This window comes from Hyperolius riggenbachi, chromosome 5 (assembly GCF_040937935.1).
Source record: "Hyperolius riggenbachi isolate aHypRig1 chromosome 5, aHypRig1.pri, whole genome shotgun sequence".
Lineage (NCBI taxonomy): Eukaryota > Metazoa > Chordata > Amphibia > Anura > Hyperoliidae > Hyperolius > Hyperolius riggenbachi.
Window position 1 is genome coordinate 349,953,895 of NC_090650.1, and position 22,732 is coordinate 349,976,626.

The 22,732-nt window shown below is 44.8% G+C and overlaps 1 protein-coding gene across 4 annotated transcripts in view; it reads right to left on the reverse strand.

Annotated features, from left to right (window-relative positions):
* Positions 1-22,732, reverse strand: part of ASPH (aspartate beta-hydroxylase) — a 259,231-nt gene that overhangs the window by 82,850 nt on the left and 153,649 nt on the right. For all 4 annotated transcript variants that reach the window (XM_068237435.1, XM_068237433.1, XM_068237436.1 and 1 more), the window contains one exon: positions 15,027-15,062. In XM_068237435.1, coding sequence (XP_068093536.1) covers positions 15,027-15,062 — 36 coding nt within the window. The remainder of the gene's footprint in view (positions 1-15,026; positions 15,063-22,732) is intronic.

The window sequence follows — 22,732 nt, forward strand, 5'->3', positions numbered from 1 at the left end:
AGGCGGGGGAGCAGCTGAGACTGACACTACAGATGTAAACACAGCCTCACAGCACGGCTGTGATTTATGAGGGATTGCAGAGTGCAGGGGGACCTTAGGGGGGTTTGGGATAGCAACAGAGGCTGGGCTGTATAGGCAGATCAAGCCTCTGTATGCAGATAACATTCTCTAAACACACCTCGGGTTCTCTTTAAACAGCCAAGAAACAGTGAGAGACAGCTTGAGATAAGGTTTTACTGCAGGAAAGTTCAAAGGGCATTATTTCTGCTTTGTTTTATAGCTTAAAAAAACAGAGTGTTTTTTCTAAACTGCAAATATGGCAGAATGATGCAATGATGCAATGTTATTAAGAAGAAAAAAAAAAGCTATATAACTGAAATTAAAATAATGAGATTTTCTTTGCTACTAATGTTCTATTTGTTATCCATACTACACATACAATTCATTAGAGCAAACTTTTATTTGGTCGCTTCAAGTTTGCTTTAATTAATTGTATCAGGTTTTCCCTCAGCCTATCAGAGGAAACCAGGGGGCGGGCATACCATATCTTGACCACCTATGTGTTTATAGCATTGATTGGCACTATAATACTACATATCATACGCAGGCCGTCTTCTTCGTATAGAATGTATCATACAGGCAACACAACGGCACACATTGCTATTACCCATTCCTTTTCTCATGCATAACTTCTTAATTGCCATCCTGTCTAATTAAGATAGTTGAAGGAGCTCTACAGAATGAAACAATGCTCTTTATTCATTCTGATTCATTATTTGTGACCCAATTAGAAAATGTGCGCTAAAGCTAATAATTCAAAGTAATTAAATATTGATTTTTTTCAGCAGTGGATTAAACAGGCACATGCTAATTTTTTGATTACTGGTAATTCCCCATTTTATCTAGAATTATGTAAACACCCAGCTACTGATGTGCAATTAAGTGTTTAGCGGCTGAAGGCTGCGGTGCTAAAGCACTTCCTATACAAAATGCATTAGCTGGAATCGCTATACAGCATTGGCCACTGTTTCCTGGGAGAATGCAATAAGCAGTACAGTATCTGCAGACTGCAGTTGGTAACACTAGTCACAGTCTTTACTTTGGCATTTATCCTGCTTTCCTGGTAAGTAAAGGAACCTAAAGTAACAGGGATATAGAGGCTGACATATTTATTTTTCAAGCAATACCAGTTGCCTGGCTGTCCTGCTGATCCTCTGCCTCTAAAACTTTTAGCCGTAGACCCTGAACAAGCATGCAGCAGATCAGGTGTTTCTGACATTATTGTCTGATCTGACACATTAGCTGCATGCTTGTTTCAAGAGTGATTCACACACTATTGCAGCCAAATAGACCAGCAGGGCGGCCAGGCAACTGGAATTGTTTGAAAGGAAATAAATATGGCAGCCTCCATGTCCCTCTTGCTTTGATTGTCCTTTAAGTAAACCTGAGGTGAGAGGGATATAGAGGCTGACATTTATTTCCATTTTAAAAAAATGCATAATTGCCTGTATGTCCTGTTGATCATTTGCCTTTTAGCCATAGACCCTGAATAAGTAGGCGGATCAGATGTTTTTGACTGGATTAGCTGTATGCTTGTTCAGGTGTGTGATTGATTCAGACACTACTGCAGCCGAAGAGAACAGCAGGACTGCCTCCTGGTATTGTTTAAAAGGAAATACCAGTAAATATGGCAGCCTCCATATACTTCTCAATTCAGGTTCCCTGTAAATGCTGATCCAAAGTTCCACTCATCTGAAGGGAGTAACTGATTATTATTAGTATTTATATAGCACCAACATCTTCCGCAGCGTGTGAGCAAATTGTAAATTGTCTCGTCACTTAACTGTCCCTCAGAAGGGGTCTCGCAAACACGGGGAGAACATGCAAACTCCATGCAGATAGTGCCCTGGCTGGGATTCATACCGGGGACCCAGCGCTACAAGGTGGGCTCATTTCCACTATAGCGAATTCGCATGCGTTTTTCGCATGCAAATTCGCATAGCAATACAAGTGAATGGGACTGTTTCCACTTGTCAGGATTCCTTTGCGTTTTTCTGTGCAGAAAAAATTTGCATGGCAGAGCCATCAGAATTCGCATGCCGCATACCGCTATGCGAATCGCATACAATGTATTTAATAGGAAATTCGCATGAGGTTTGGGTATGCGAATTTTCGAATGCGAATTCGCATAGAAACAATGGAAAAGCACACCAGCACTGCCATGGTTAAATTCGCATGCATCATCATCCATGCCAATTCGCTTGAAAATTTGCATGGATCCGCATGCGAATTTCGCATCCGCATGCGAATTTTTTCCGCGGCGATTCGCACCGCACAAGTGGAAATGCAGCCTAAGAGTGCTAACCACTACACCACCATGTGGTGGCTAATGGCTAAAGTGGCTAATGGGAAGTTTGATACAAACACTGTTGCCAATTGTTCCCTAAGGTGTTTGCTACCATGAAACTGAACACAAGGGGCCCAACTATAAAGCATTGATTAATCTGATTGCAGCCTTATTAATATGTTTATCCGCACTTAAAAGGATGCTTAAAGAGGAACTGTTGCGAAAATCTTAAAATGTAATACACATACAAATAAGAAGTACATTTCTTCCAGAGTAAAACAAGCCATACATTACTTCTCTCCTATGTTGCTGTCACTTACAGTAAGTAGTAGAAATCTTACATTACCGACAGGTTTTGGGTTAGTCCATCTCTTCATAAGGGATTCTCAGCATGGCCTTTATTCTTTATAAAGACACTCCCTGAAAAAAATGTATACAAGGATGCTGACCAGCCTCCCTGCTCGCTGCACACTTTTTTGGCAGTTAGACGGAGCAACTGCCATTCACTTAGTGCTTTCAAAAATAAAGAAAACCCTGAAAACCCCATGTGAAGATGGGCTAGTCCAAAACCTGTCAGTAATGTCAGATTTCTACTACCTACTATAAGTGACAGCAACATAGGAGAAAAGTAATTTATGGCTCATTTTACTCTGGAAGAAACGTGCTTCTTATTTGTATGTTTACATGTATTTTAAATTTTAAGATTTTTGCGACAGAGGTCCTTTAAGTTAATCTAAAAAATTCGATTTCACTTACCTGGGGCTTCTACCAGCCCCGTGCAGCCAACCTGTGCCCGCGCCAGTACTCTAGGATACTGCGGTCCCCGGCCACGGCTCAGTTTAGATTTGGGCGACTAAGCCTGTCGCCGGCCACTGCGCTTGCGTGCCCCCCTGCCGCGCTCATCCTCATTAGCGCTACCGTCGCTAGGAGCTTCCTGCTCAGGTGCAGTACGAGAAAACCTCTGCTGCGCATGCGCATGACGCTCCATATACCTCTCACTTCAGTTGTCCTTTCAGATAATCGGATAAATAGATATGTGGGTTCTGCCTAGGAGAAACTGCATTCCTTTGTAGGAGTTGGAAAATGTGAATTTAAATTGAGGGCTGTGCTGGGTTTTGGCTGAGAGCGGCTCTGCTTCTCTGACTGGTAAATAACTATCAGCCTGCAAATGAGCCTCAGAGGACTGCTGTAGGTGGGAATTCCATCCATTACTCATTCCCAAACCTTGCAACATGCCCATCAAGTCAGGGACATTCCCAGAGGGATGGAGAAAAGATGAAGAATTAAAACCACTGGCTTAAATTCCATCTCCCTCCAACAGAATGTGAATGGCAGCATCATTTGGCAGGCAGATAACTAAAAGATGCTAAAAAGATATAGGGATCTTTCTGTTTACTATGATTACATAACAATTCCCTTTATTATATCACATGTGGCAAAGGAGGAAATAGTGAATAAGCTTTAATGCACCCTGGAAATCTTTCAAATGTTTAATGTGATGTCAGTACACTTGGCTTGGTCAAGCAGAGCATTTTGTACTACGGGGAAGAGGGGGGGGGGTGGTTTCTCCTGCTTTGTTGGAATTCAATGGGGTTCAGCCCCTACCCCAAAACAGGCAGAGTTGGATTGTCTGCAAAGGAAATGGATGCCTGTGAAATGAGACTTGTTATATGTCCTGTGCGTTCAGAATGACTACATTGATTTCTGAGTTCTGGATAATCAGTTTGGTGAGTCTGTTGCTTGGGCTACCTGAATGACGTTTTGTGATGCACGGTGATTACCGCCATCACGGCGGATTGCATCTTTAAGATACTCGACGACTCCCTCGCAAAGTGCTGTGATCATTTAAACACTCATTCGTACCCGTCGTGTGCCATTGCAGTGACCCCAGAGGGAGGATGATGGATCGGGACGATGGGTCGCATTGCTGTGCGTTCCCTGATCCATCTCCAGGTGAGTAGGGGCCTGTAGTGAATTGAAGAAATTGTCTGCTGTGTACCTATAGCCAAGCGCTGCAGTACTATGGAAACTAGTGCTGGGGGTCTCAGAAATGGGATATCTTATATTCTGGCGCCATCTACTGCATATTCCAAGAACATGACTTTTTTTTTTACATGTTTTCTGATGTTCCACAAAACAGGCATGAAAGTATGCAAATTATAATACTAAACATTATTTCAAGACATTATGACCTATTACAATTCTCAAGTTTGCACTTACTATCTAGCAGAATGATGATTCTATTCAGAACTTCCCTAACCTGTACTGACGTTCCACTGGCAGCACACAGGTTACCAATAACACAGAGGGAGTTAGTGAGACTGGGGTCAATGTGTATAGAACAAACCACTGGAGTGACCAGGAGGATTTGATTTTGCAAGCTAAAGATAAGATCTATAAAATACAACAAGATCTGGGGTATATGAAGCACTCTTCAATTAGTTTATCTCTCGTGTTCTTTGAAGGAGACAGTGCGATTACTTCTGATGCCAACAAGGCAAGTCTAGTGTTTTTAAATTAACCAGTTAGTAAAGGCCAGTCTAAAGAGTTTCAGGGTCAAATCCAAGGTAATTCCTCCAGGCAGGTGATCGCTCCACCCCCTCGGAATTAATGGCTGTTGCCTCACCTTTGCCCCGTCCAGTTATGACAGGCTCTGTATTTTTATACTTTAGGTAGTCTGGGTAGGGTATTGTTAGCATTAGTTATAGAATAATATAATGGTTAGAGTTGTGGTCACCATTTTAGTGCCAGTTCCCCTGTGTACCTGTATTGAGACATCCGTTATAATATATTGTGTACAATACAAAATGTTATTGCAAGTTCTTGCAAGTGAATTTCCACTTTTGCTTACAATTTGCAATAAAAGTGTAAGCAGTATTGCACAAATCTTTTGTGATTAAACGTTATCTAGAGTATATTAAGATCTGTTTGTGACGAATCCTAGAACTGGACAGAGCTGAACTGAAGAGATATTTTATTTCCTCAACTAAAAAGATTTCCTTTAAATTGATCACACTAGTACTTTAAAGTGACCCTGTAGTGATTCCAAACACGTAAATGCACTGTTAAATCCTGAAGCTGAAAGCACATCTGGAGTAGGAGGGATATGATGGCTGCCATATTTATTTTCTTTTAAACAATGTAAATAGTCTGGCTGTCCTGCTGATCGCCTGTCTCTAAAGGTGCCCACACATCAGACTAAGTATGGGCAGTTCGATCAAGAGACAGATCTCTTTCTGATCAGAGACATCTGTTGGCTGCCCATACATCGCAGGCCGATACCCGATCAATTTCATGCTGAAATGGCTCCAAGATCAACCTTGTGATGCAGCACCCACCACCTCGCCGATGCGACGCTGTCCCACCCCCCCCCCCAACGTTAAATATGGCCCCCTCCCCCTTGCTGCACTATACTTTACCTGTCCATGTCCGCCGCTGACTCTGGGCTCCGCTGCAATCCACATACAGGCGCCCCACGTTGTTGCCGGCATATATGTGGACGCATGTGTGACGTCACAGACGCGCCCAAGTTACTTCGGCAACCACGTGGGGTGCTTGTATGCGGATTGCAGTGGGCACATTTAACATTCGGGGGGACAGCCCCAGAGGGGTTTATTGCTTGTCCTAATATCGTTTGCCATTACCGACATGCACCTCATCAACCACGATGGCCGACATCTTGCAGCATGTCTGACTGACATGCTCAGCCCAAAATTGGTTCCATCTTCGATCGGGCAGGCACACTTGGTGGCGACGATTTTCATCCGATTCGATAATTATCTAATCTGATGGTCGATCTGTCACCAAGTCGCTAGATGTATGGGTACCTTAATACTTTTAGCCATAGACCCTGAACAAGCATGCAGGTCAGGTGCTCTGACTGAAGTCTACTAGGTTATCCACATGCTTGTTTCAGGTGTGCAAATTAGACACTACTGATGCCAGAGAGATCAGCAGGATGCCAGGCAACTGGTATTGTTTAATAGGAAATAAATATGGCAGCCTCCATAGCCCTCTTAGTTCAGGCTCCCTTTAAGTGTTTGAAGGGACAAGAGGGTTCCCTTTTTTTCTTTTAAACATTGCCAATTGTGACCACTTCGCTCGCCCTTCCTTTCTCACAACTCATGAGGAGGAGAAGACAGCATGGCCCATGTGCAATTCAGTTTTTCTCCTAAGTTTTCTCCTGGGTGATATTTTTAAATTTGTTAATAAAATGCATTTTAAGCCCTCAGAAAGCAAGAAAATGCTCAAAATAATTTTGATAGTACTTTTTCATTTATTTTTTGGTGCTTTTTTAGTTGAAAAGTGTAGGAAAGTTGTTTTAATTTGAAGATGAAAAATTATCTCCTTGGAGAAAACTCAGGTGAAAAAGTGAATTGCATATGGGCCCATGAGTCATTAAGAGGGGTTAAGAGTGAGCCTGTGGTAGTCAGCAAGCAGGCTTGTGTGAGCTACAGATTTTTTTTTTCATATGGCTATATAAAGTAAATGCAACTATTCTCAATGTATGAAACAAAAATGTGTTTTTATTAAACACTGCTGTTAACAACACATTTATTTGCATTGATACACTACAATGTATTGCCGCCCCCCCAAATCACTCCATATCCCTTAACAGCTAAAAGTAATTGTTTGCCTGTGTAATTGTACTTAAAGGAATACTATCGGATACCCAAGTGTTCTAAAATGACAGTGTGCAAATAATGTCTAAGTAGCTGTGTAAACATTTTCCTACTTTTCATGTTAAATATCAGAGGCAAAAACTGTAATTTATTGAGGGTAGGATTTAGCTATATTGGGACAAATCAATTGCAGAAGGGGTGTCTCCTTCAATGCACAGCCAGAGTTGCATATCAGACTATAGAAAGCAAATATCAAACTCTGAGAGCAAAAACAGTATAAAAAGCTATGACAATTAGTTATATTTCCTCTGCTCTCTTCAGACACTTCAGTCAGAAACACAGGACACAGAAGCTGCAGCTGTTCTCTCTGTCACATGCAGAGTTACACATAGAGTTAACTGATCAAGTGTGAGTGGAATTTCCCCTCTCCTCATGGCTCAGTCAGCCGTCAGTTTTGGCGTCAGTAAAGTTTGAAAGTATTTTGCTAACAGTAAACAAAGAAGTTGCTACTAAAATGTATACACCAGTACTTAGCAGCACTTCCCAAACAATTCCTGTGTCAATTGAAAAAAATATGTGAATCGATAGTATTACTTTAACATAAAGTGCCCCGAGTGGGTGGGACTTCACCATCTTTCTCCATTATCAGAAATCTCACTCCAGAGAGTGGACCAGAAAATATGGAGGCTCCTTCCCCTTTGCTACCATAATTATCCTACTGGGATAAGAAACAGTTGAAAGCACCCTTTATTTTTGTGAGACTAAACAGCTACCCACTATCAATGTTACCAAAGTATGCTACTAAAGTGAGTGTAGTGAGTGTTCCAGTTGTATTTTTGTTAATATATTTACTTTCACAAGGGCCCACATCTATTGTCTGTGCTCTCCTAATGAGGGAATCGGGAAATTTGGGCGCAAGGGGCTAAAGGACTATTTGGGCATCTCATAGGCGCTAATGCAAAATATCCCATAAAAAAACTCTAAACTATATGCGGAAGCCGGACAACCTGAAGGAGAGGGTAGTGTAGCGGCAGTGACGGCAAGCCAGGAGCCCTGGATTACTATCACCATTTGCCATACTCCACATGCTCTATCTGATGCCTTGGACATGGGAGTACGTTTTAATAAAGGTTTTAAAAGTGCATGTATGCTGCGCAATCATTTTTTATTATTGAGGTGCTTGGAATAGTGTGTCAGGAGCATCTAGGGATAAAGCGCTGATCTGAAGAGAGGTGATTGAAGAGGATCGTAGAGGTGTGGGGAGCCTGTTAATGCCCCATAGGCGCAGAAAGGTCACTGTAATCCTGGCCCACCACTGTTGGTGAGTAGAGATAGCCCGAACGGCTCGCCGGCAGATTTGTAATACCCATCACTGCATATAACTACCTGTTGTTCACAGTGCACCCACCTACCTACGTGAGCGCATGCAGTGTCACTGTGCTTGTCTGGTACCTGTCTGTGTGTGACAGGTGCACATTGTAATACCCATCACTGCATATACCTACCTGTTCCCTTCAGTGCACCCACCTACCTACGGGAGCGCACGCAGTGTCACTGTGCCTGTCCGGTACCTGTGTGTGTGTGACAGGTGCACAATTGTAATACCAGTCATTGCATAATTGTTCACAGTACCTGTGTGACAGCACACTGTGTAATATACCACTCCGAGCATACCTGTTAACTGCACCTGTGTGACAGCTGCACATTGTATTGTAATACCAGTCACTGCATACCTTCCACTGCACCTGTGTGACTGCACATTGTATTAGTCAAGTCAGTGCATACCTTTCACTTGAATGAATGGATGGCAGACTTGCCCTCCATAACAGATTGTCGTTAAAGGATTTAAAGTTGAATCGTCTCATATACAGCAGGGCCTCGAAAGTCCTCCTGTATTGTTATTTTTTTGTCACTACCTCCGATTTTAGGTTCGCTAACCTCCGCAAACATTCGCGAACTTGCGAACGTTCGCGAACCGCCATAGACTTCAATAGGGAGGCGAATTTTGAAAACTAGAAAAATTTATGCTGGCCACAAAAGTGATGGAAAAGATGTTTCAAGGGGGTCTAACACCTGGAGGGGGGCATGGATGAATGGGATAGATGCCAAAAGTCCAGGGGAAAAATCTGGATTTGGCGCAAAGCAGCGTTTTAACGGCAGAAATCACATTGAATTCTAAATTGCAGGACTAAAGTGCTTTCAAACATCTTGCATGCGTATACATCAATCAGGAAGTGTAATTAGAGTACTGCGTCACACTGACACACCAAACTCACTGTGTAACGCACCGCAAGCAGCTGTTTGCGTAGTGACGGCCGTGCTGGACTGGTGCGCACCATGGCGAGAGTGCAGGCCGTGGCGGTGTTCAAGCCCATATGGTCGCCGGGCTGTGTTAGCTCAATGATAGAACAGTCACTGTCCAGCTGATCAAATTTGGTCTGTCCACAATGAAGCAAACACCTATTTATCTTTTGGTGTGCCACTCCCCCGAGACACTCATTGTGTCGGTCATTGCTTCATTGTGATACACAGTCATTGCTTCATTGTGATACGCGGTCATTGCTTCATTGTGATACGCAAGCCCCTTCACCACGGCAAGGTAATGATCACGAAGGGGAATTGACACATGTACATGCCTTTTGTTTTGTTGTTGCAGCCGCAGTGCAGCCAGAAAAATTAGGCAGGCATGTACACGCAGCAGAAAAATTAGTATAGCGGCCGCTGCTAGCAGCGGCCTTAAAAATTCAGGAATCCGCCTGGAGTCCTGGACCCTGTTGGTGGTGGCAGAGAAGGCAAGCGGCCTGCAGGCAGAGATGCTGTGTGTGGGGACTGACTTAGTCTTCGGGCCTCCGGGATCCATGCCTCATTCATTTTGATAAAGGTGAGGTACTGAACACTTTTGTGACTTAGGCAACTTCTCTTCTCAGTGACAATGCCTCCAGCTGCGCTGATGGTCCTTTCTGACAGGACGCTTGAGGCAGGGCAAGACAGAAGTTGGATGGTAAATTGGGACAGCTCTGGCCACAGGTCAAGCCTGTGCACCCAGTAGTCCAAGGGTTCATAATCGCTGCTCACAGTGTCTACATCCACACTCAAGGCCAGGTAGTTGGCTACCTGCCGGTCCAGGCGTTGGTGGAGGGTGGATCCGGAATGGCTAAGGCGAGGCATTGTACTAAAGAATGTCCGCATGTCCGACATCACCATGATATCGCTGGAGAATCCTGTCCTCGCCTGCATGGACATGGGAGAAGGATTACTGGCAGTGGTACCTTTGTGTTTTGTGGTGTGACATCACCCTTACACGCATTGTAAAGCAGAGTTGCCAGCTTGTTCTGCATGTGCTGCATCCTTTCTGCCTTCTGGTGAGTTGGTAACATGTCCGCCACTTTGTGCCTATACAGAGGGTCTAGTAGCGTGGCCACCCAGTCCCTCAACAGGCTGGACAGCATGAAAGGCGCCATCTGCACAAAGTTGGATCCTTTGTACTCTCCATCTCCTCTTGCTCTTCCTCAGTGACGTCAGGTAAGTCCTCCTCCTCCTCCCCCCAGCCAAGAACAATACCACAGGGACGTTGAGCAGCACAAGCCCCCTGCGACGCCTGCTGCGGGTTGTTCTTCTCCCGCTGCCTCCTCCTCCTCCACAGAAACACATTCCTCATCATCCGAGTCTGACTCCTCTTCCCCACACGACTCTTCATCCTCATCCCCTCTCTGTGCTGCCGCAGGTGTTGAGGAAACATCTGGTTCTGATGCAAATTGCTCCCATAACTGTTCCTGTCGTAACTGTTCCTCTTCACGCTCCTCCACAGCTTGATCCACCACCCTACGCACGGCACGCTCCAGGAAGTAAGCGTAGGGGATCAAGTCGCTGATGGTGCCTTCACTGCGACTCACCAGGTTGGTCACCTCCTCAAACAGCTGCATGAGCCTGCATGCATTTCGCATCAGTTTCCAGTTCGGGGGCCAGAACATCCCCATCTCCCCAGATTGTGACCTTCTACTGTAATTGTACAGGTACTGGGTGACGGCTTTCTCCTGTTTTAGCAGGCGAGAGAACATGAGCAGGGTCGAATTCCAGCGAGTCGTGCTATCACATATCAAGCGTCTCACCGGCAAGTTGTTTCTCCGCTGAATGTCCACAAAGCGTGCCATGGCCGTGTAAGACTGCCTGAAATGCCCACACAACTTCCTGGCCTGCTTCAGGACGTCCTCTAAGCCTGGGTACTTTGACACAAATCTTTGAATGACTAGATTGAGAACATGTGCCATGCAGGATACATGTATCAGCTTTCCCAAATTCAAAGCGGAAAGGAGATTGCTGCCTTTGTCACACACCACGTTGCCGTTCGCTAGCTGGTGCGGGGTCAGCCACTAATCCACCTGTTTGTTAAGAGCAGCCAGGAGAGCTGGTCCAGTGTGACTCTCCGCTTTGAGGCAAGACATGTCTAAGATGGCGTGACACCATCGTACCTGGCATGCAGCATAGGCCCTGGGGAGCTGGGGCTGTGTAGCTGGAGAGGAGATTGTGGCACCAGCCAAGGAGGAGGAGGATGACGACAGTGAAGAGGATGTAGCAGGCTGAGACGAGGTGGCAGGAGGCCTGCCTGCAAGCCGTGGAGGTGTCACAAGTTGGTCCGCTGCACAGCCACAAACTCCCTGCTTGCCATTGTTCACCAGGTTGACCCAATGGGCTGTGTAAGTAATGTAGCGGCCCTAACCGTGCTTGGCAGACCAGGCATCCGTGGTCAGGTGGACCCTTGAGCCAACGCTGTGTGCCAGAGATGACACCACTTGCCTCTCCACTTCATGGTGCAGTTTGGGTATCGCCTTTTTAGAGAAATAATTGCGGCGTAGCAACTTCCACTGCGGTGTCCCAATGGCCACAAATTTACGGAAGGCCTCAGAGCCCACCAGCTTGTATGGTAACAGCTGGCGAGCTAACAGTTCCACCACACCAGCCGTCAGACGCTGGGCAAGGGAGTGACTGGCAGAAATTGGCTTCTTCCGCTCAAAAATTTCCTTCACGGACACCTGGCTGCTCTCGGCAGAGGAGCAGGAACCACTCAAGGTCAGAGGCGGAGTAGAGGAGGGTGGCTGTGAAGGTGAAAACGGCTGAAGACGCTGCACCTGAAGAAGGAAGAGGAGAAGAAGGGTGGCTTTTCTTTTGTGTGATGCTTTTCCTCAGGTGCTCTTCCCATTGCAGTTTGTGCCTTTTCTCCAGGTGCCTTCGTAAGGCACTTGTCCCTACGTGGGTGTTGGCCTTTCCACGGCTCAATTTTTGCTGGCAGAGAGTACAGATGGCTTTGCTCCGATCTAAAGGCACACACACTAAAAAATTTCCAAACCGCTGAGCCCCCCTGGGGTGATGGCACTATGGTGGCCTCAGCAGCTGACATTGAAGGGCATGTTGGCTGCCACCAGCTGTTTCTGACATCGAGCTCCCCCTGCTTCTTTCAGCAACTCGTCTCCTCCTACTCCTCTCTGACTCCCCCCCTGAAGTGTCCCCCTGTTCATCTCCTCTATGAGAACATATGTGGGATCCGTATCATCGTCATCATCATAATCATCCTGCCCAGCTTCGCTTGCCTCAGACACCTCCAAAACTGCACCAATAGCAGGTACTTCATCATCCTCATTATCACGTCCATAGTGTCGCCTAACTCACACATATGAGGTGGTGTAACTTGCTTAGCGCCTTCATCTTGTTGTTGCAGTAGTGGCTGGGAATCAGTGATTTCACCACCTAATAAGTCCTGCGAAGTGTCAAATGCAGCGGATGTGGTGTTTGTAGTAGCCCTGGTGGCTGCGGGAGATGAGGTGTTCTGTGTTAAATAGTCAACCACGTCCTGACAATCTTGGGAGTTGATGGCACGTACCTTTTTCTGAGCACTGTACTTTGGGCCAGGGCCACACGAAATCACATCAACATGACCTCGCACAGACCTGCCAGTGCTGGGTGGCCTTCCTCTGGGTCTGCCTCTACCTCTTCCTCTACCTGGTTTGTCCGTTTTCGGGGGGGATGCTAGGTATATGCTGTGATGAGGTGGGTTCACTGAACACAACAGCTAGGTATATTCTGTGATGAGGTGGGTTCACTGAACACAACAGCTAGGTATATGCAGCAAGGTGGGTTCACACAACACAAAAGATAGGTATATGCAATGAGGTGGGTTCACTGAACACAACAGCTAGGTATATGCTGTGATGAAGTGGGTTTACTGAGCACAACAGCTAAGTATATGTTGTGAGGTGGGTTCACTGAACACAACAGCTAGGTATATGCTGTGATGAGGTGGGTTCACTGAACACAACAGCTAGGTATATGCAGTGAGGGGGGTTCACTCAACACAAAAGGTAGGTATATGCAGTGAGGTGGGTTCACTGAACACAAAAGGTAGGTATATGCAGTGAGGTGGGTTCACTGAACACAACAGCTAGGTATATGCTGTGATGAGGTGGGTTCACTCAACACAAAAGGTAGGTATATGCAGTGATAAGGTGGGTTCACTAAACACAACAGGTACTACGTATATGCAGTACTGGGTAATATAATGTGTCACTGAATGTGCTGGGCCTGGCACTCGCACAGTATGAATTAGCAAGGCTGTCTATGCAACACAAGTGTCAGTGGGACACAGGAAAAAAAAATAGATCATAAGAACAAGATTAGCTCTCAAAAGAGCTGCTGTGTGGTGCTATTATAGCAATATGAATCAGCCAGGAGCAAGCTAACAAGCCAAAAGCCTAACTAATCTTTCCCTAGGAGAAACAGTCTGCAGCAGCTTGCCCTTCTCTCACTATAGCAGGCACACGAGTGTAATGGCCGGCGGAGCCTGCCTTATATAAGGGCGGGAGTGGCTCCAGGAGTGAGTGTAGCCTGATTGGCTACAATGGGCCTGCTGACTGTGATGTGTAGAGGGTCAAAGTTGACCCTAATGGTGCACTATGGGGGCGAACCAAACTTCCGCAAAAGTTTGCCTTCACTTGCGAACGCGAACCACCGGAAGTTCACCTGGAACCGTTCGCCGGCGAACCATTCGGGCTATCTCTAATGGGGATCCCGGCGCCCAGCAACACACTGGGAAAGACCAGGGAGAGGCGGGGGAGATGCTGGAGTCCCGCTGCGCAGCAGCGATCGCGTGCAGGACTTCTACGCAGCAGGAAATTCCCTAGCCCGACCTGAGCTCGAGCTTACTGCTTGCAGCTCATCTCTCCAAGCCCGAGCTCAGGTCGGGCTTACCGCCAGGGAGGTTATGAGGCTCTAGCAGGACGGTTTTATAAGTCTGCTTGTCATTAAGTGGTTAAATAAAAAGTGGACTTGGTTCAACGAGTGTGCGGATCTTCTGGATTCTTATGCTGTGATCTGGCACCTCTCTAGTGGTGTGCGATTCCTTTTCTGCACTGTGTGAAGAGTAAGGTTAGGTTTGGTTGTAGTAAAATATCGGTAATATTTACCAATGTTTTACTATGCTTTTTACAACTGCAACTATATTTTCATTGGTATAGACGATATTTCGCGATTTCAGCTTCCCCCAGCGCCCTTCTTATTACCGTTATTTTAACATATTTATTATTCTATCTCAAATAAAGATGAAGAAACAATAAAAATATTGTTATAGACAATATTTCGACATCTCGGCTATAGCTCACACCCTTTTATCGTGGCGCCCTTACTGGATGTGCGCCCTGTTATGGCCCTCATCTATTGTCTGTACTCCCACTACAAACACTACTATGCTATACCATATCCAATAAGGCAAATAGCTCTATACATAACGAGGTCGCCTATAGTAAAGAATCACAATGAATCTTTTGCTAATCTAAGTGAAGCAGTAAAAATCATGTTGGCGGCCTTGAACAGCGACATCTAATTAGCTGCAGTTAATTACCGCCCACTGCTGCACTTGCCTTAGTAAATAAACCTGTAGGAGTTTGAGCATCTAGCTGTGCATATCAAGGAAAGATTGCCTCTTGTGTTTCATCTGTCTTGGCTCCCAACATAAATGTGGACATTAGTGTAGAAAAACAAATACATTATTCATAAGGCAATGTTTATACCTTTCTCCTTCTTTTCTTGAGACAATGATTCATCTCCTGCGAAAACAAAATATGTACATCGTAACTGCAACAAAGGCACGAAAACCACAGGAATGCAAATAGACTTCTGATTTATATGTGCAATGTCCTGCGGCCAGATATTTATTACACATCACTTGTATACTGTACCTGCTTCTCTATGGGGAACACAACCGAACAGTAAGGACCCATGTTAAAAAGAGGTACATCAAGTGATTTTTTTTTTTTTTGTATCTACATACAGTAGAGTCTCAGTTATCTGGGACTGAAGGGTGTCAGCTGATGCCGGATAAGTGTACTTTCTGCTTGCTTGAGACGCAATGTTAAAAATAGGCCCAGCTAATATAGTATTCTACCCCACTCTATATGCACACCATGAACTCTGTATTAGATGTTAAAGAACATGTGACACCCATGCTAACCTAGAAATAAAAAAACACCTATATAAGTAGATAAATACTAGTTCTACTTACATAACAGATGTATTGCACTGTCCACGTTACAATTCCTGTGAATTGTATAAAGGAAAAGCAGAGAATCCTATTCTAGACAGTTTCCATCGTGGTTACTTTTGAATGAAGCGAATCCTGACATTTCTGCCCTCACTCTTTTTTTCTTGCTAATTTTTTATTTGTTACCCGCCCTCCTCCCAGAGTCTTCAGACACTCCCACTGAGGTCTATACTAGGAAGTGCACTGTTTTATGTCATTAGAAGGAGGGGGAAATAAAGGGAATATGAAGAATATATTATAGATAAAATGCAACTGTTTGGCAATAGCAATTAAAGGGCTTGTGCTCCTAAGGTATGTGATAACTCCAAACCATAACAGCAGAAAAAGTTTTGCAAGTTTTGAATGCAGGATTAGCATCATTATCACTTAATACACTCAGAACAGTTGCTGTTGAAATGCGATTTTTATGGTGACAATTCCGCTTTAAAATACAATAACAAAGTATATTAACCTAGGGAGCGCCCTGGAACCCAGTCTCTAAGCATATTAGAGCCCACAAACAGCCTAAGTGATCTGTGCTGGTTGGTTAAGACTGCTGGTTAGTTAAGTTCCGGATTACCGGGACTCTACTGTATTTTACATACAGATAATGCATCATGCGCAGTCCCGATCCTCCCCATAGCAAAGCCTGGAGGTGATTGGGCGGCTGCGCCATCGCCGGATCCCTGGGGGGTAAGTATTACGGCGGTGATCGGGGGCGATCGGTGGGGACCAGAGGGACCTGGGGCACATAATTAGCTAGCGAAGTGCTAGCTGAAGCCTATTGCACAACATTTATTTTTAAAAATCCTCCTGGGGCCATGCGATCCCCTGCGGCGGCTAGCCCGACACTGTGTTGGGCTTACAGCCAAGGAGGTTAAGAAACATTTTACCTCGGGCACACCTAAAGTTAACTCTTCAATGCTTAAAGTAACTCCAGAATTCTAATGTTAAAGACAGGATGTTAACTGCACGTGAAAATAACTACAGAGGAGGTAACTTAACCACCTTAGCGGTATGGACGAGCTCAGCTCGTCCATTACCGCCAGAGGGTGCCGCTCAGGCCCTGCTGGGCCGATTCGGATGAAATAAAAAGCAGCACACGCAGCCGGCACTTTGCCAGCCGCGTGTGCTGCCTGATCGCCGCCGCGAGCAGCGGCGAAAGAGGGTCCCTGCAGCCGCCTGAGCCCTGCGCAGCCGGAACAAATAGTTCCGGCCAGCGCTAAGGGCTGGATCGGAGGCGGCAGACGTCACTCCGCTCGTCGCCATGGCTCATTGCAGCCTTCCTTGTTACTTATGCTTGCCGGAGGCGATCGGAAGAACGCCTCCGGAGCGCCCTCTAGTGGACTTTCATGCAGCCAACTTTCAGTTGGCTGCATGAAATATTTTTTTTTTTAATTAAAAAAAAACCCTCCCGCAGCCGCCCTGGCGATCTCAATAGAACGCCAGGGTGGTTAAGGACTGAAGTGATAAGATAACACTCTTATTGTGAAAACTCATCTCTACACCTTAATAAGGCAAGATCGATGTGTGGTTTTTTTTTTCTCTTGCCTTATCTCCAGCATGATCTTAGTGAATTGAGGCCAATGTCATCACCTGACATCACATAGCTCAGAATCAGAACTGACTTTATTCACCAAGTACGACGACTGTCATACGCGGAATTGGATGTGGTACACATGGGCTTAAGCATTGTTGTTACATAGACAAGACAGTACTTGACAACACAGATGTACATTGAGATAGGCATAGCACCATACATTTTTACACAGACAGTACTTGACAAGCATAAGATGTGCATTTGGATGGGCATAGAAGCATGCATTGGGGATCATCCATAGAGAGCGCTATAAACTGGGGCGTGAGGTAGTACTGGCCAGGAGTGGTGAGAAATCAGAGCCCAGGCAAGGGGCTAGAGTGCTGCGGGCAGACCTTGTGGGAGGAGTTGGAGTTCAGCTCGAGGAAGGAATGCGCTTCTGCGCATGGTAGTTCTGGAGGAGACGGTCCTCTCTTTCTGTTGATTAACTCTGTGGCCAGCATTGCAGCTACAATTCTGTAGAATTCAACTCTGCTCAGTGTAAAATAAGTATTTCAAACCTTCCCATTGTGTTATAAAAGTTACATGTACCTCTGCCTGAAAATATGAAACCATTTCTTACTGCTCTCATTCAACTTTTTATAAAGGCACAAGGGAGGGTGTGGTATGGGAAAATGCTTTATTATGCACAGCACAGGAAATTTCCAGACAGAGATTGACGAGACTCCTCTGAGCTCTAGCTGCACTATAAACCACAACGTGTTCATCTCTGAGCAGCAACAGTACAAGACACCCCCTGCATTATAAACACACCAGGTTTAGTATATTTTTTTCCCCTTGATACTTGACCTGCAAACCGAGGATCGTCTTCAAGTTCAGGGCGTCTTATAGTCTGAAAAATATGGTATTTTCTTGCCTGCTGGTGGCTTAAAAGGCATTTTATTAATAAAGTGTGAAGATATCCCCAAGGAAAAAAACTTGAGAAAAATTGAATAAGGGCCCCTATGTGAAGTGACACATGAAGAATAAGCACAACATCTTGATGTGCAACTTCCAGTTAACTACTTGGTATTGTCTTGAGCAACTAGCTGGTACTTTTGGGAATATGCAGGCTATTACATGATTGACGGGGGGGGGGGGGGGGGGGGCTTTACTTTTGGTCTGGGTGTTTATATTTTGGATGGGTTGGGCGTTGTAATGAGTTATGAAAACGGGGTATTAAGAGATTTTTGAAAAAAAAGTGAGGTCTCAAAACTTTTAGAAAAATGCTGCAAACATGTACCAGAGCAATATAAATGTGTGAAATAAAGTAAATCATTAAATATATCATTTTGTGAACATTCCAAACCTCTCCAACCGCTCTTTCACAACCTCCTTCAATGAGTCCTCATCCACCCCCAACCACCTCTCAGTGGGAGTCCCCCAAGGCTCGGTCCTTGGCCCCCTACTGTTCTCTCTATACACATCCTCCATTGGCAAGGTTATCTTCTCCATGGGTTTTAACTATCACCTGTATGCTGATGACACCCAGATCTACCTCCACACCCCTGAGATATCCCCCACTACCATGGACAAGGTCTCCACCTGCCTATCAGCCATCTCCTCCTGGATGTCCGCTAGGTTCCTGAAACTAAATCTAGACAAAACGGAATTTATGATCTTCCCACCCCGGCCATCCCTGAACCTCCCAGATGTGCATGTCACTGTTAACCACACTACCTCTCAAGCCCACTGTCTGGGAGTCACCCTGGACTCCGCACTCTCCTTCACTCCCCACATCCAAAACCTCACAAAGTCCTGCAACTTCCACCTACGTAACATCTGCAAGATCCGCCCTTTCCTCACCTCTGCCACCACCAAACTCCTCATCCATGCCCTCATCATTTCCCACCTTGACTACTGCAATGCCCCTCTGTCTGGTCTCCCTATGACCCGAATAGCCCCGCTGCAATCAATCATAAATTCAGCAGCCAGAATTATCCACTGCTCCCATCGCTCCACCACGGCGGCTCCCCTCCGTGAATCCCTCCACTGGCTTCCCATCCAGTCCAGAATCAGATTCAACATACTGTGTCTGACCTACAAATCTGTCCACAAAACCTGTCCAACCTACATTTCCAATCTTACTCAGAGGTACACACCTAGCCGCTCGCTCTGCTCCTCCAATGACCTTCGTCTGACCGCCCCCTGCATCACCCAGTCCCCATGCTTGCCTCCAGGACTTCTCAAGAGCTGCTCCAACACTATGGAACTCCCTATCTCCAACCACTAGGGCAGCCCCCTCCTTCAACATCTTCAAGAAGGCCTTCAAAACTCACCTTTTTACTCTGGCCTACCACCCTTCACAAGTGCTCTAAACCCGCAGCTGAACTCTGGTCCCCTACATTTTGTGTCCCTACCTCTCCCTCCAGATTGTAAGCCATTGGGCAGGGTCCTCCTCCTTTTGTGTCCTACCTGATCATGCACCTCCATTACAGTGCTCCCATGCTATGTATTTGAGTGAACCTAACTTGCCTAATCCCCATGCTCCCATCCAGTGACTAAGCATTAAGCATTGTACTCATACTGTGCTGCGTGATCTGGTTTTTCTTGTATTCCTGTATTGTCATATTGCTGTATGTCACCCCTAAATATCGTCTGTAACCTAAACTAATGTCCAGCGCTGCGTAATATGTTGGCGCTTTATAAATACAATAAAATAAATAAAACTGTTAAAATACAAATGAACGAAAAAAAAACAGCGTGTGATATTTGCATAACTGCTACTTTGGGTCCAAATATAAGGCACTTGGAGGTTTATAGTGCTCTTTTATGCATGCAGGCATTTGCATTAACCACCTATGACCACTTATAACATGACATAGAAGCAAGCACTGGCATTTTGCCGTGCTATTTAGTTTTGTAAGTAGAATAGATTATTTATTTATTGTTGCAATAAAGTCTAAAACATTATAAGAGCAAATTCTCCAGACTTGGTGACTGATTGTTGGCTGTGGAGTCATTTTAAAGCAAATCTGACCAGTAAATAAATGTATGAGATATTGAATTGTATGTATAGTAGCAATGGTAAATGTAACTTTCCTGGAGTCTCAAATGCTTATTTTTAATTTAAAGGACAACTGTAATGTGAAGGATATGGAGGCTGCCATATTTATTTCCTTTTAAGCAATACCAGTTGCCTGGTTATCCTGCTGATCCTTTGCCTCTAATAATTGTAGCCATAGACCCTAAACAAGCATGCAGCAGATCAGGGGTTTCCGACATCGTCAGATCTGACAAGATTATCTGTATGCTTGTTTCTGGTGTTATTCAGGCACTACCGCAAGCAAATAGATCAGTAGGATAGCCAGGCAACTGGTATTGTTTAAAAGGAAACAAATATGGCAGCCTCCGTATCCCTCGTTACAGTTGCCCTTTACGAGCTTAACTTATGACTCCGAGATGTAAAAAGCAACCTTATCAAAACATACAACATTAACTTCTTGTACCGTGTATGGCTCTGTGCACAGTTGCAGAATTATTGGGAATCACAAGTTCACTTTATTAACTCCAAACTCAACCTTGTGGTGGTGGTATCCGTTTAAAGTATGTATGTTGGGCATACTGGGTGATATGGCATGTGTGTTGGGCATACCGGGTGAAATGGCATGTGTGTTGGGCAGACCGGGTGATATGACGTGTGTGTTGGGCATTCTGGGTGATATGGCATGTGGTATGTGTGTTGGGCATACTGGGTATATATTTTTAATTAAAAAAAAAAAAAAAAAAAACAATCAAAAAAAAAAAAACAATCAAAAAAAAAAAAAAAAAAAATAACGCCTCATCACTGTGGCATAAGATCTGGTTCATTTAGTTCCTACACACAATTAACCTTTTCTATTGTCAGCACTGTCCCGATGTCAGGAGTGTGTGTTCAGTCAGATACAAGTGTTCTGGCTTCTACTTTATTTCTCTGCCAGATAAAACTACTGGCTCCCTTCCACAGAAAAACAAAATATAAAAAAGGAACAGGCATGTTTTTAGTAGGATTGTAAGTTTATGTATCCATTAGAGATGGTCAAGGAGATACAAATAATTTTGAGTTTATGCAACTTTTCAATGTAAATGTATGCAGCTTCAAAATGCACCCAATTCCACCTTGGCAAGAATCAATTTTTCAATTTTCAAGCTCCACACATTTGCATAATACAAATTGGCATAATCCTGTATTAACTTAGAATTAATCTGTTGGCCATCCTTAGTATCAATCTCCATCTCATCATGGCTCAGGTCACTTCAGGCACAATTATTGGGGATGGGGGTGGGGGGGTTGAAGAGGTGACGGGAGAGAGAGAAATGGGGAGAGATGCTGATGTATCTGAGAGGTGCTGATGTGTTTTTTGTTTTTTTTTTTTACAATTTTTGTATTTCTAGTAATATACCTACCATCATACTTCACATTTCATTTGAATTGTTTTTGTATCCACCCCAGCACTATACTGACTATACTGGCTATACTGGGCACTATACTAGCTATACTGGGCACTTTACTAGCTATACTGGGGCACTATCTACCCAGACTGGGCACTATACTAGCTATACTGGGCACTATACTAGCTATACTGTGCACTATACTAGCTATACTGTGCACTATACTAGCTATACTGGGCACTTTACTAGCTATACTGGGCACTAATACTAGCTATACTGGGCACTAATACTAGCTATACTGGGCACTAATAGTAGCTATACTGAGCACTATACTAGCTATACTGGGCACTATACTAGCTATACTGGGCACTATACTAGCTATACTGAGGCACTACCTACCCATACTGGGACACACTGGGGGGGGATCACGCAGCCTGCACCAATACAGCATTTCCTACCCCCCGCTTATATGGAGGTCAATCATTTTACCGTTTTTTTCAGGTAAAAGTTGGGGGGTCGGCTTATATGCGAGTATATACGGTAATAACCTACTGAACTTTGCCTCTCCCCACTGTCTGAAGTGCTTCTCACAGACACACAGGTGTTTTATGACCAATGATAAAGCATTAGCGAGAAAATTAAGCATATGGGAGCGAGCAAACAATGGAATGCTGGAAGACTGGGATTTATAGCAATGAATTATTACCTTAGTACCTTTACAACCAAAATAAGAAGAACGGAAGGGCAGTAAACATTAATATCATTATGCTACAGGTCATTTCAGGGTCAGTTTAAAAATGTACATTGAGAATAATCACCCGTAATGCAGTTGTCTCCTGCTGAATTGGAATAGGATGCCATCACTTGTAAGGGCCAGTTCACACTGCTTCTGCTGGCGTGTTGGTCAAATGCTTTTCTGCAAGCATGCAGAAAAGCATTTATCGGCTTCTGTGTTTTGCAACCCCTCAGGGGGACAAGGACACGGGGGCTGTAAGCACCCACCGAAAGCAGAATGTTGCTTCCAGGGTCAGCTGATAAAATGGGAAAAATCAGGATAGGCGTTCAAACAACGGTACAGGTGCTCAAACACAATAGGTGACCCTTCCAGGGATATTCTCGCCTGGCTGCCGGCGCTCGCCCCCTGTGGTTCACCACACAACGCACTTATGAACTATTCAAATAAGACGAGGGACACCTGAGGAAGACCAAGAAGCTTGAAAACGTTTGTGTACTGTTGTGTACAATATATG